The sequence below is a fragment of the Enoplosus armatus genome, chromosome 9 (assembly GCF_043641665.1).
Source record: "Enoplosus armatus isolate fEnoArm2 chromosome 9, fEnoArm2.hap1, whole genome shotgun sequence".
In the NCBI taxonomy this organism is placed as follows: domain Eukaryota; kingdom Metazoa; phylum Chordata; class Actinopteri; order Centrarchiformes; family Enoplosidae; genus Enoplosus; species Enoplosus armatus.
The window spans coordinates 8,297,030-8,312,325 of NC_092188.1; the positions used below are offsets into that span (position 1 = coordinate 8,297,030).

The 15,296-nt window shown below is 43.8% G+C and overlaps 1 protein-coding gene across 1 annotated transcript in view; it reads left to right on the forward strand.

Annotated features, from left to right (window-relative positions):
- The window catches only part of cadm4 (cell adhesion molecule 4), a 137,367-nt gene that overhangs the window by 102,156 nt on the left and 19,915 nt on the right, over positions 1-15,296 (forward strand). The window contains exons 2-3 of the mRNA XM_070912407.1: positions 7,337-7,483; positions 13,519-13,806. Coding sequence (XP_070768508.1) covers positions 7,337-7,483; positions 13,519-13,806 — 435 coding nt within the window. The remainder of the gene's footprint in view (positions 1-7,336; positions 7,484-13,518; positions 13,807-15,296) is intronic.

Here is a 15,296-nt window from a genome sequence, read left to right on the forward strand (position 1 = left end):
TATTATAGCCAGGATGTGGCAATTTAGCGCACAAGCTCCTTGTTCCTTTAATTTAAACTCCCTGTAGATCTACCTCTGAATATTGTAATGTGATGCCTCTGCCACATAAAAGAGAACACAATTATGAATGCGATACTAATTGGTGTAAATGGATACAGAATGAGATCTAATGCAAAGCCCAGTGCAGTGACCAAGGGAGGAATAGCCCGCGATGGAATCATGAAATGAGAGTTTCAGATGAATTGTTCAAAATGCTGGTAATTAAGTGAGAATTGGTAATTAAGATTAAGACTAGAGAGAATATGAAGATGGGAGCATATGCCCAGGAGGTGAAAGTACTAGGGAATGAGAGACCAGGGAGAGAGAGGGAGAGTGGACTGATGGACCAAAGACTTAAAGGGGAAACAGTCACAAAAGAAAACAGAGAAAGAAAGAGAGTTAAAAGAGTGGCTAAAGCCTTTTTTCTCTGAAGAACCTAATAAAAAAAAGTTGGACCCTAGAGTGGAAGAGATATAGTGAGCCAAATGGAGAGGATGTCGAATAGAAAGAAAATGGAGAGGGGGGGGGGTGCAGTGCAAGAGACCAATATATATTGAGAGAGGGACAGACCGGAAAAGACAGGAAAGAAGGACCTGGCCAGATAGACACTTGTACTGTAAGTAAGTGAGAGAGGGAGGGAGCAGCAGAGGCAGAAAAATAGAAATAGTGAGACGGAGATGGAGAACAACGCAGTCTGTGTGTGTGTGTGTGCAAGAAAGGCAGAGATGGGGGGGAGGAGGGGTACAAAGATAAAACAAGAGCCAAGGCCTCAAAAAGAGCTACATGAGGTCGACGTTTGAAACCAAGAGTCATAAGACTGATTGAACACGAAGCAGAGATAGTGAGAAAAAGCCGTATATGAAGTGGAGCGGGGATCAGTGGCAGAGTTGGGTGCTATTAATACCTCCTGTCATTATTATTATGCATTTAATACAGGGATGTTCTTTCCCTGCTGCTCATTGGTAAACAAGTGTTGTGCCGCTGTGCACAGTACCCTCTCCTCTGTGCCAGCCAAAATCTCAATTCAGTGGTGTTTTTTTTTTGCATATTAGATCAACAGAAGGACATTGTGTTTTGTGGGATGTTGAGGGGGTTGCTGGGTGGGGGTGACAATAGGGGAGTGAAGGATACAGAGAAAGAATGAGTTTGTGTCTTGGCAGTCATTGTGGTTATGTAATTCATGCCAGTAGGGCAGTTTTGTGTTGGGCCTTGAATGTGCACACACATATACTCTCTCATACACATTTAACACTATGTCACACAAGCACACACACAATCTTGCTTTTAAATGCATTCACACGGCCGTACATTTCCTCTGTCCCACATACACACTCGTCAGCATCACACACACAAGTTGTGCCACAGATACACACTAGAGGGAAGGCAGCCATGTGGTGGATTTTGTAGGGGTGTTAAGACCAGTGCTTTTGGCTGTGGTGAATCTCCAGTGTGGTAGCCATCGCGTAATAGCCCTGTAAATTTCCTTTAAGCCGCTGTTGGGGTGTGTGTGGTGGCCATTGTAGCAGGGTTGTTGGGGCTGCGACAGACCCAGGCCATAAAACGCTGCACAGTAGATAGAGCTAACTCGCTTTAACTGTCAGAAAGAGAAGAGAGAGGAAGATGGTGCTTTGTGAAGGGTAAGAAGAGGTGAATAAGAGAGCAGCAAGAGTTACGTGATGGGTGGACAAGAGGAGAGGAGAGCGCTCAGGGAGATGCAGTGCGGGAGAGGAAAGAAGAGAGGATGGGGCAAGAGAGGGACGAGTGATTGAAATACACTAAAGGGCTGGAGAGACATAAATTTACGAAGGTCAAAACGAGAGATGCGGGAGCAGGGGAGAGGAGGAGGGGAGGAGGTAAAAGGAAGAGAAGGGTGGGGGTGATGAGAGGAAGAAGACAACAGATTTTCATGCCGAGGATGGAGGCAGTGTGACTGGGGATCAAAGTCAGGGTGTTAAAAACAGGATGTGAAATATATAAATATATGAAAGTAAATGTTTCTAATGAGAGGTCAAGAGTGAACAAAGGCAATTTTATGCTGATTTTGCTGATTAGCAGTGCAGGGCTCACAGGACACCAGTGGGTGATGAGGAAAGAGTCGGATGAGGTGGGGTCTGAAGTTCCTTGCCAAAGAGAGAGAGAGAGAGAGAGATAAAGAAAGACAGACAGAAAGAGAAAAAGAGAGGGACAGAAAGTGGAGACAGAAAGAGAGCTGAGCTATACAACTGGCAATTAAAAGAAGCAAAAGTAGAGAAGAAGATGAAAGAGGGAGGAAAAACTGAGATATTCAGTCTCTCGCTCCACTCATTTGTTTTGTCCTCTTGTCCCTTTTACTCCCTTCACTTTTTTTCTGTCTTTCCCTTACTCCCTCTCTTCCAGTCTCCCGGCACACTATAAAAACAGCGCGATTATGCTGCAGACTTGAGCTGCAGAACAAATCACATTTAGCGAAGGAGAGTGTGGAGATGGAACCAGCAGAGAGGAAGGAAAAGAATCCCACTGAGTCACAAAAAGAGAAAGAACGAGGGAGATTGCAAGGAGAATGAAAGCCTATTGCAGCTTGGAAGGAAACTCTTGCAAGGGGGGGAAAAAACTACACGAAGAAAGAAAAAGGAGGATGAAGGAGGGACAGGAGTGAAGAGACGGCAGCTAACGGGAGAGAGAAAGAAAGAGTTGCAACAATTCTCCTGAGGCCTAGGAGAGAGAGAGAGGAATCTTTAGGACAGCACTGATGAGGAAGATGCATGATGAACGATGCAATAAAAGATAAGGGAGAAGAGATGGAGGAAGAAGGCAGGAAGAAAGGATAAGGGACTGATGAAGGGAGGAGGAATCGAGTATTAGATCAGCCAGAAGGTGGGGAGGAGAGGGATGGAGAGACTGCGGTTTTAAATAAAAGGAGAAAGAGGGAGATGAGAATGAGATTAGACACGAATGCAGCAGGAGGAGAGAATTATGAGTTGTGGACTAAGTGGAAGCGAGGGGGGAATCGCTCAAAAAATGAGAAGAAAGGCTGAGTGGAGGAGAGGGAAGAAAAGGAGGACAGGAGAAAGCGACAGAACGAAGGTAATGAGAGAGACGACAGTGAGATTTGTAAAGGATTATGTATTATTTATAGAGGGAGCATCTTTTTTTTTTCTTTGCACTGGATTTGATTGGCAGAGTTCTGGCTCCCTGAGAGACATAGAGTGATAATTTTAGACTGGGAAGAGAAAGGGGGGAGAGTTGTGGGTCTGCAGAGGGAGGTATGGAGGAGAAGAACCTCAAAGTCAGCTATTTCATAGAGTCAGTACACCACAAAACTCTGTGATTAACCTGGAGCAAGTGTGCATACACGCTCACACATACACGCTCACACACATAAACATTGCAAACTTAATTTGCATACATTCTGTGGAAACTGGCTGGCCTCGCAGACTCGGGGGATAACGGGAAAATGTACATCCAGATGGGAAGAGATGGAGAAGTTGCCAAAGACGACCCCATAAGAGTGGAAACTATGAGCTGCTGTTATTGTTTTAATTAAAGCGGTAATAACATAAGGGGTTGTGCATTGTAGTGTCTTGCATCGATTCCCTTGTAAGTCTGTGGCCAGCATGCAAAGAAAACACACGCTCTTGGCCCACTTCCAACTGAAAGATAATGAGAGATAATGAATAGGGAGACAGTGACTGCACTGCTTCAAGGATACATGGGGGCTTGTTTGGGGCAAATGGAGACAGCTCATCTCTTATGTGGCTTGTCTTTTTGTCCTATCTTTTTCCTCTCTTCACTCTCGGAGACATGGAGAGAGAGAAATAAGGCGAGAGTGAAACCGAGGGAGAGAGAGACAGAGCAGGGCGGTAATTCAGTCCGCTAACCCTGCACCAGTGAGGCAGTTTCTAGAATTTACCGTGACCAAGGGTGAGCCAGCAGTCCACCTGGCTGCCTCCCAAATCCCCCTCTTTTAACTCTCCACACCTCCCTTCATCCCCTCCCTCTGTCCCTCTATCCCATGCCTCCCTCGGCTTATAACTCAACCCCATTGCGGGACCATTAGGACGGGCCCCTGAACAGCCTTGTCTTATGAATTTGCACGCCTATTATTTATTTATTTGTTTATGTATTTTGAAATGATGGCCCTTCTCGGATCTCTATTGCCGTAGTAAATAAAGGCTCCTTCTTTTCCGAGGCCGTGGCAGCAGGGGCAGAGGCATTTCAAATGATGAGAAGCACCAATTCACTGCTATGAAATACTGCCCCCGCTTGGTTGGAGAGAGAAGTGATTGTTTTTGTTCCCCCCTCCTGTTTTATTTATCTGTTGATCATAGTCGTCAGTGCACTACCATGGTATCGATTGCTCTCAGCATTCTCTCCTAATATGATTCGACGCTTGTGGTGTATTTTATTATGGGCACAGATTTTAATGGGGGCCAGATTAATACCTCTGTCACAGATGTTGACCCCCCCCCCTCCGTCTCATTCCCTCTCTGTACTGTACTATAGTGCTGATCAGAAGCACAGGCTCATGGCCTTGATGTGAAGCCTATAAAACCTACAGTCGAACTAAAGTGCTCTACCCAGCTGCGTTATGAGCACGAGTGAAAGAATATGCGTCATCTCTCGTATATTTTGTCCAGCCCCTGCCAGCTGCATTATTATACCCAAACCATCGCTTCCTAACTCCCTGCTATCATTTCCTGGTTAGAGCCCTCACTCCCCCACCGTCTCTCCATCCCTCTGTTCTCTTTGCCCAGATTGATCATCCACCAACAGCCAGCAGGTGTTTCTGGGTGGCATCTCTCAGCAGGCAACAGCGGATGTCAGCCATCCCCCTCGCAACAGCGGTTAATAATTTTTTATTTTTATTTTTCTTTGTCGCTTTACTGCTACGCCACTGCAGCTAATTTCCTTTGAAGGGGTGACAGCTGCCAGGAGAAGTGCGTGTACAAATGGACAGCTAATTAGTTTTTCTGGCCTCCTCCCAGAAGCAAACTTTTGACCGCTTTCTTTGTTTGGAGTCGCTCTCCCACTTGAAGCCCCTCTTTCTTTGTTGGTTCTGATGGGTCACTAATCACACGCAGACGCTGCACTAACTTTGTCAGGATGCACAGCAGCACTATTACAATTAACACTGTTTAAAACAATGGCGGCCTAGCCCGGTTGCCACGGTGATGAGTAATAACAGCCATTAGAAAAATAATTGGGATGGCGGTGGCAGGCCCTGATGGCCCTCGATATGAATCACAATATTGATGCAGAGAATGGGAGCAATAATGACTACAATTAGTGGTAATTGTCAAGATTTTTTTCTCTGTTCCATAGAGTATTAGAGTCCCCTTTGTCTTTATCCCCTCTTGGTTTCTTTCCGTCTTCAGTTCAATATCCACTGTGTCTCTCAGTTTCCCCTGATGTGATGAATATGTAGGCTTTGAGTATTTCATTAAAAGAGATTAAAATCGAGGGGAGAATTAAATTTGGATGAAGTTGGCTGGATCAGATGATGTCAAAGTAGCTTAATTGCAATATGTCAACCCCTGCATGTGCACACCCAATGCACATGCCAACCTATTGTGCATGTGCGCACGCACACACACACACACACACACTCACACTGAAAATTAGGACATGCTCGGTTGCAGATATAGACATTTATTTTGGCCCAAAGCAGTCAAGTCAGCAACTGCTGCTATGGCAGCCACCATCTGTTTCTCACAACATTTCCTTCCTTTTGAAGGTGTTTTACAGAGCTCAGAGACACTGCGAGACCCGGCAGTGAAATATATATAGTCCTGCCGTCTTTATCGGCACACCTTATTGCCTGCTTTATCATCATGCTTCAATATTGATGTCGTTCTTTCTCTAAACCCTTCGCATGGCCAACACTTTGCCAGGGAGATAGGGAATGCAAATGGAGATGCAAATTGGTAAATACTAGTTTGGGGAGCTCAGCAAGCTGGTTCTCTCTTCAAGGCAATCACATTCCACTCCTGGCTGCAGCCTTACAGCTAATTGCGCATAAATCATTTGAATTCAAATGGCAGAGCTCGGTGTCCATTGTGCTCAGCGGGAGGTGTGACTCAGCCGAGCCGTGTCAACAGCCTGACCCACAAACACGGAGGGCGCTCCAATCAGAGCATAATCAACCTCCTCATTACTGACTCTTGGGCTGTCAGCAACATCAAAGAGGCTCCCTGCTGTTCCTCATCCCCCTTGTCTAAAAATATTGGGTTTAGGGGCCAGACAACTTTGTTTGAAAAAAGATAATGTGCAAAAGTTTCTGTGAGTGTGCATGTCACTCCACATGACTGCATATTTCTGTGTGTGTCTACACATCCTTATTTGTGAGTGTGTACTTGCCAGAGCACATGCACACAGGTGTCTGTGTGTATGGGCATATTCACTCGCAAGAGCCAAAGTTGGTGCGCGATCCCCCCTAGCACTCTCCAAATACCTGCAATAAGAACCATTACATCAGGATAATGGAGTGTAATCAATTGGTTTAGCTTGCACCTGGATGAGAAATGGCATTAAGAATGTGTGAAGTGTATTGGAGGCTGCCACCATGGTCTCACTGCTCTGTACTTTGGCCGGTGTTTTCACACTGAATTGATCACAGACTCATACGATAAGGCTGCAGTTTAAACTACAACTATAGACACAGGTGGTGGCAGGGCCGCAGTCCAACCTGTGATCGTTTGTGTGCCTTTGTGTGAGTGTGTTGGTCCATATGTGCCCACGGTTGTGTTTGTGTATCCATTCATGTGTGTGTTTGTGCTGGTGTGTGTTTTAAATTCAAGACCAACAGCCACTTAGAGATTTAATAAGGCATTATGTATTCAAATGTGTGTGTTGATGCATTCTGTTAGACTAGCCAGAGGCAATAGGGCTGTTTATATGTGAGTGTTTGTGCACGTAAAAAGATGAATGGCAGTAATTATAATCATCCCTATTATAATCATAAGAACATATTGTTCATAAGGACCCTCTTTTACTTGTTGAGTCCTTCAGTGTCTTTTCTCTCGCTCTCAATCTCTTTATCTCTATCACTCTGTCTCCTCCTCTCTTTTCCTCCTCCTTTCTTTTCCTCCCCCTCTCCATTTCTCCCTTGTGTCCATATGATGAATAGCAAGTAAATGAAGGATGCTTTAAGTACCTTATTTTGAAAGGCTCTATCTCAAGTGAGGCACAAATTGAACATCTCCTTTTCTCTGCATCTGCTCCTCCTATTTGTCCCTCTCCTCTTCTCTCCCTCTTTTTCTTCCTCTCCATCATCCACCCTCCGTATCACTATATTAACGTCCATCTTTCTCTCCCTCAGCCCATTGTCAGGCGGTGCAGGCGGAGAACGTGACAGTCTTGGAGGGGGGCACGGCCCAGATCTCCTGCCGCCTGCAGAACTACGATGGATCAATCGTGGTCATCCAGAATCCCCGCCGGCAGACCCTCTTCTTCAACGGCACGCGAGGTGTGTATGTGCGCGCACGCTTGTCTCTACAGACAAACTTAATCTATCTGTGTCTATGCATTTGCCCTCAGCGACATTTGAAGGCAGCCTTTTAAGCACATTAGCAATAACTCACCAACACTTGCACTTTACATTTTTCTTATTGCAAATGTCCTCACTTTGCCTTTGAAGCGATTTCACATTAAAAAGGCAGATAACCCCAGAGTTAATTTAGGAGATGGTTTTATTCTCTGCTCTAACAGTGTGACTGCTTTAACTGTTTTAAAAGCATAGTTCGAAGCTCTCTGCATAATCCACTGTTAACCCCTATGATGAGATCAGAACTTAATACAGCTTCTCATTAGAGTATGGCCTTGGCAATCACATGTTTTTTTAAAGGCAGCTTTATTGCAAATTATCATTGTAACTAATATCATAATGAAGGCAGATTTCATTGAGGGCCTCAGGGCAGGCAAACACTACATGTTTTTTCTTAAATAATTAAGGGCAAAAGCTGCCACCTTAGCCAGATTTTCTGCTAGTGCTGCTAGGAAACCTCTGAGCAGAAGAACAAAGATCAAGGATATTAAACATTGCCTTTGAATTTTCAAATTAAGAATCCAGCTTAATTGGAGCAAAATTTTACGTTATGTTTTGCGGTGTAGCAATTGTTATTTATGCCCTACGTAATCTATGTGGTAAACTTATTAAGACGTTAGCTCGGGCTTCAGGCTATGATGTAAAACTGTGGTTTGTAACTGTTTAGAGTTAAGGGCAAGAGGGTGAATTTCAATATATTCAAATAGTTTTGGTCGTTCAAGCTTAAGAGACCACGTCTACAACCAAATAAATGCTAAACTAGTAGTAGCTGCTAGTTATACCAGTAATTGGCTGCGTAAAATCCCCCAAGTCACATCCAAACACGCATGCAAAAAAAACAACAAAAAGAAAACATGGACACTGCATGATCAATAAACAAGAAACAAATTGTTGGATTCAGAGGGCTTGACTTCATATTCATATATAAATCACTGACCAATGTTAATAGGCACTAAATTAGCAAACAGTAACAGGATCCAACTAACAAATCAGCTATCTATTGTAAGTAAACTGAGACTACCCATTAACAGTGGGACAGCTCACACATGCTGGATACGGAGCTCACATTGTATTGTGTGCTGGTAATGCTCTTCTTTTGCACAGCAGTTTTTCCCCAAATCACATCAAAAACACAGTCGAAGTCGATCCAACGCAGAAATGAGCTCAAACAGGTTGGCAGAGCAGCTAATCGGAAGCCCCAAATCCCAATGAAAGAGCACTCACCTTTCATCCGAGGTGCTTTGTGCAAACTCCTCAACAGTGTCTTTTATATCTACATCCTAAGATCTGATCCTCGCAGCTCACAGAATGGTCGGCGCATTCGGTCTCTCAGACGTGCTGCTCCAAAAATAGTTTTGATTAGTTATGATTGTGAAGGATTGTTCTGCTGTTGTGACTGTGTGACAGGTGTTAATTTTCCCAGCATGATTTAGACTCTGAGTCTGTTTGCTGAGTTCATTTTGCTCAAGCTTCTCTAGCTGAATGTTGCTGAGTTCACATTATATTATTTTAATCTCAATCTGCTTCTGTTTACGTTCTTTTTGAACTGTCAATTCAAGAGTCGTTGAATTGAATTGTTGTTGAACTGACCAGAGCATCAGACGGCCAAAATTTTAGTTCAACATGTTAGTCATTGTAATTTGGTTTTGAGCTTGTAATAGATAAAGAATTCCTCTGCAAGGACCATGCAAGTGGCAGTCTCACACAGCCTTAAACTGGCCCTCACTGCAAACACATGGCATGATATTTATGTATGTGAAAGTTTACACTTGTACACAGTTTCACATTTTGAATCATTACAACTTCCAGCACTTGTAATTACATTGATTTGACAATCAGGACGCCCACACTCCCCTCGGGAACAATCTCCGTCAAAGTAGTAGTCACTGCAGGTTTTCTGAGCAGTACGCCAAGATTAGACTAAAATTCTGAAGACAAAAGAGCCACTTTCACTGTTCATTGGTACAGCATTCAAATAGCTTTGTTCTACACAACTTTTCTTCAGTTGTTAGTCACCTCGATCACGGAGCGGCCTTAATTGGGTAGTTGAGGTCACTGCTTTGGGAAACCTTTCTTTCACCTCTCCCCCCAATTCCACCAGATCAGCACTACCGGTAAGTTCCATTAAGTATTTAAACAGAGCCGCCCCGTCTGCTCTCCCACAAGACATGGACTTGCACCCTTCGGAAAGCGCGATGAAGCCTAATCAGAGCGAGGGGGAAGAAGGGGTGTGGAAGCTAGAATGAAAGAGAAAATGAGAAAGAATACAGAAAAAAGTGTGTGTGTGTGTGTGTGTGTGTGTGGGGGGGGGGGGGTTACGAAAGACACAGCAACAGAGAGAATAAGGAAAGGGAGCGTCAGGCGATGGAGAAAGAGACAGCACTGGGAAATGATCCAAAGGTTAGGCATGGTATAAAGTATAGATGGCTTCCCGTAACTAATTTGGTTCCCGTAAGCACCGAAGAGCCTCGTTGGGGACATTTTCCGGGAGCGTAAATTACATCTTACTCTGTTTCTCTCTACCTCCACGTTTGCTTCATAGCTCGCTGTAGGGCTCTTCCATTTCTGCCTATTGCCCATCTGCCGCCCAGATATCAGACTAACAAACTGAAGCCTTTCTGTGCCGAGCCATTCCACACTAACTGCCCAAATAAAGGCGCCGCTGTAAGTGCTGTGAATTAGGCTGCCTGTTTTGCAAGTGAGCAACCAGTCAGGGGTGTGTTTTATGAGATTGTGGGGACTGATAGCTATAATAGAGCGGTGGAACTAACCAAATGGACCCTTTCTCCTCAGTGGTCCATATCTCTCTTTCTCCCCCTATTGCCAACTCTCCTCAGCATGCAAATGAGATAGGACAATAAAGGTGAACTTGGACTTGAACAGAAGTCTGACATTTAGTTGCCATTTAGTGCGGAGAGGGAAAAAGAGATTTACCTATCTGTGGGGAATAGCTCTCTAACAATGCTCTAGCTGCCATCCGGTGGAGGGGAAATTTTGGGGGTGGGGTGGAGAGATTAGTGTGGTGTACTTCCAGGAAGAGTGGACTAACTCCATTGCTCCAGGCCGCTCTTTCAATCCCCTGTGAATTTCTGTTTCTATCTATATTATTTTTTCCCGCCTGCCGCATTATGTGGCTATATTAGACTATTTCTCTCATTCTGTCCTCCTCTTCCTCCTCTCTCTCTCTCGCACACATGCACACGCAAAGCCAATATCTGTACTGTAGTGTCTGTGTTGTGATGAGTTATGCTGTGAGATGGTCGGCTGTTACATCAGGGAAAGTGTCTGCTGTGAGCCAAAACCAACACAAAGGAGCGCAAAGAGGGATAGAATAAAATAGAGATGGAGAGTGAGGGAGAGGTTTCACAGTCAAGTCGATACAAAGTAAGTCTCAAATGAGAATCTATGGACATCGAGCCACTGTCACCCACAGACTGTTATTAGCGTTATTTGTTATTATCAGCATTTCTCCCGTCATTGATTCTACTCTTTCTTCAGTAACAAAAGGAAAATTGTTGTATGTTCACTTCTTCTCATGCCTTCTTTTCTTTCTCCTTTATGCATCGTGGGGTTTGAAGCTCATTGGTCCATGGTCTAGGATTGGCTTTAGAAATTAAGCATTTAGAAAGCTGATGCGTTTTTTACTTTTCGTTTTCAATCTTTGGTTATGTTCCATAGTCTGAACGGCAGCGTTTAGACTGTGTACAATTGTAGTATTTAGCCTGTCTCTCACTGGCTGAAAGGGCAGCAGCACCCAATTCAATAGCTCTCGCAATATAATTTTTGGTTGTGCAATAAGCTTTATTTGCATAGCACTTTTCAAAAGAGTTACCAAGTGCTTCACAGTGAGTAAAACAATAATGATTAAAACCTAATAAGTTGAACAATAAAAATACCAGACTCTAATTAGAAATGGGCTTACAGAGGAATGAAGCAAGCAGTTACAAAGAGAATGAATGAATACATTCTAGTTTAGGTTAGTCCAATCAGTGCTGTGGAAAATGAACAACACTCTCCCTCAAAGCTGGAAGTAAGAGAACCAAGACATCTGTTATGTTGTATCAATGTACAGCCTCGAGCCGCTCCATCGAGACTGACTTTGCAAACTCTCTCTGAACTTTTTATATCAAACTAAGCTTTAGATTTAGCAGCACTATCAATTCCAGAGCAGAAAATTGTCTGGGGTGCTGTCACAGTCACTATTTCTCCCATGTTTTGCAATTTTTCCTCAGCAGAACTGTCCATGGGAGTGACATCACGAATTAGAGGGCGGCGAAAACTCTACTCTTGTTCCAGACTGTGGGAGATAGAACTCACTGTTTGCTAATACAGAACAAACTATCTTGAGGCGAAGGCATAACTGATTGCAAAGCTGAAAATGTCATACCACTCAATCAAAGCAGCCCTTGATTCTCTTGTGCTGTTTGAAGTACTTGCCAATTATTGCCTCCAAAAAAATACTGTATTTTCAAAGATTAACAGGAAAAGAAAAGTCAAAATTATTATAGCCATTAATTAACAAGGATACATGATGTTATTGATCCAAGAGGCCTGCAACCAGGCCTGGCCAATGTCATTCAACTGCAGAGCCACAGCGCAAGGAATTTCAGCCCTCCAACACTGGACATGTAGTTTCAATCTAACCTGCGCCCTTATTGGCAAAGAAAAGTGCAAGCAATTGCAGCAACTGTCACTTTCTTGTCCTGCAAGTAGCAACATCAGTGTACCAACAGCTACAGGTCTGAACTGATATCATTTTATTTCCCTGTAGGTGGTGCAGGTTTTCACTAGCCTGGCTTCAGACCTCTGAACAGTTGGCCACATGGAAGATTTTTCCAGCACTTCAAATAGGTTGTTTCCCTGGTTGGAAAAAGAACCAAGCCAATAAGTATGGTGCCAAAAATAGGCCAGATGAGCCTATGTTTACATTGAAGCCGCCAACTGATTTAGTCACTGATAACATGGCAGTGGTACATAAGACACCGCCAGGATCTCTTCATTAGCACTCTCCGAGGCGAGCTACCCACTCTCCGAGCTAGGCTACTAATTCGCCAAGCCAAGTAGTTCACATGCCTACCATGGCAACCCACTAGATTGGTAACTGACTTTGGCCCGTAACCGGCATTCCTCGGCGGGTAACTCACATTACTACCTCGTCAACCCACTGAATATGTAACTACTGACTTGGCTTATCAATAGCATCCCTAGTTAGTGGTTATAGCATCCAAGCCAACAAAGCAGATATTCCAAATGTAATATTATCTTTCTGAGCCAAAACCAAAAAACAGCTAGCATGAAAACAGTCAGACAGAATAATCAAGTGAAATGGCAATTCAGTCGGATTATCTAGCTAGGTTTGTAGAAATGGTCCGTCAATGACCGAACAGCCCCCCCTTGTGGAGAACCTGCAGCCTGCTAAATGTGAATACTCCCTGAGGTGATTCTCATCTAAAAACAAATTCAGAATAAAGCGAGCAAAAGCCTGCCAGTGAAATGTTTTTAAAGCACGCTATTTAATGTGACACTCTTTGGCAGTCTTATCTTGTGTGTGTGGTGCATTTCAAGCAAACAAAGCACCATGACAAAAACAATTATTCTCCAATGCTCTGTGTTTCTCTGGAGCATTAGAAAAAAATGAATCAATTATGACCCAGAGTAAAATAATTTTTGTTGTTGTTTTTTTCCCTTTGTTTTTACTTTTACTCTTACATACACATGAACACAGTATTTAGTATTTATTTAGATTTAGTCTCACTTCACAGACAGACTGTGATTTTTCTACCAATGACTGATGTACTCACCTTCCCTCTCCTTGGTCTTGGTACTCTTCCTGTCACTTACCCCCCATCTTCATTCCCCAACTCACCTCCCCTCGTCTTCCTTTCTCTCCTCCCCTCCTCCTCAACAACCTGTCTCACCTCCATCCCACTCCCTCCATTATCTTCATCCACCTCCAGCCCTGAAGGACGACCGTTTCCAGATGGTGCTCTTCACGCCACGGCTGGTACGCATCGAGTTGACCAATGTCAGCGTGTCGGATGAGGGCGGCTACTTCTGCCAGCTCTACACGGATGCCACGCACCACCAGGTGGCGACACTCTCTGTTTCGGTGCCCCCGGAGACGCCCACGGTGGAGGTGAAGCAGGAGGCCGTGGAGGGCGGCGAGGTGGAGCTCACCTGTGTGTCGCCACGCAGCAAGCCGGCCGCCACCCTGCGCTGGATTCGTAATGGCCGGGAGATACCAGGTACCTGGACATGGCTGATAGATGGACTGATGATTGGTTAGATGCTTATGAAAGATAAATGAGGAAACTAATGGGCGGGATATAAGGCAGGTGAAGCGGAATGGGTGGATTATATCACAGATTGAGTGTCAAATAAAAGAAGGATGGATGAGTGATTGATTGGTTGACAGAGGGAATGGCAGATGGATCAGTTGAGGGGAGCAGGTAAAGATGGATGGTGGGCAAACAGATGGAGAAAATGAAGGTTTTGGCTGCGGGGCTGCCCAAAATCTCTCCTCTCCTCCTGTTTCCTTGATTTTAATCAAACGCTCTTTGCAATATTTATAGGCGACGATCTACTTTCAAATGATCAAACACACTTTTTGAGATGTGAACAGTAATAACTTTTTTTGTTTCCATTCCTTCAAGGAAGAGCCATAAATTCATAAGTATATACAGGTATCCATGTGTATTGAGAAGACAGACATCAACAGAAAGTATTAGAAAGATTTCAGTACTTTTCTGTCGATATGTCCACTAGTCAAATTCTTTCCCTATCAAAACGGATACACATCTCCCCCCTTACCTATATATCTCTCGCCCTATGCTGTCTCTTGAAAATTGTAATTCAAACATGTTTTATTTGCACCTAATCTGACAAGTACACCATAACATAAAAGCACAGATGCTACATGCACTCAAGATTTTCTCGCTCTACCTCTCCATCACACTCTCACAAAGACACACTTTTTAATTCACCATCCAACGCTCCCTGCTTCTTTGCTACTGATGAATCTATGAGCCATCAGTTTGTTACCTTGATCTATCCTTCTTTCTAACTTGCTGTCTCCCTTGGCTTCTCTCAGTTAAAGGGGCACTTCATTCAATAATACATCTGAGACCCATCTTTCCATTGCTTTCATTGACCCCCGAGAAATCATATTTTTGTATCCCGCCATTAAATCAGCATTAGTGTATAAAGCTACATTTTGATTTGAATTCCTCAAAAACCTTGTTCAGTTGACTGAGCACAAACAACAAAACTCTTGGAGACTAAGTTATGCACAGCATCTCTTGCTCATTTTTAATAAATACAGACAACGTTGTTTAAATATACACAATTGCTGTCAAATTGTTATGTTATTGTTATTCATTAATTCATACTCGGCACCTTCAAAAAACTCACGCAGACCAGATGAAATGATGTGAGATAATCTGGTGTCAACAGTTTTTGGGACATGCATTGAGCAGTGCTCTGCCCTTTCAAACTTTATGTCAGCCGTTGTGTCTTATACTTTCTATTTTTGTCTGACACTCAACGTCTCTTTCATCCTGTCTCTTCCATCCTGTCTCTTCCCTTTTTTCTCTGTCAGAACACGCCTGTCATTCTGTCTCCCCCTTCTCTGTCCTTCCCTTCGACTCCTTCCCCTTCTTTTCTTCTGATCTCCCTTTCTTTTTTTTTTCCTTTAAATTTTACTGGTGACAAAGATGTGACGCTGTTCACCTTGGCT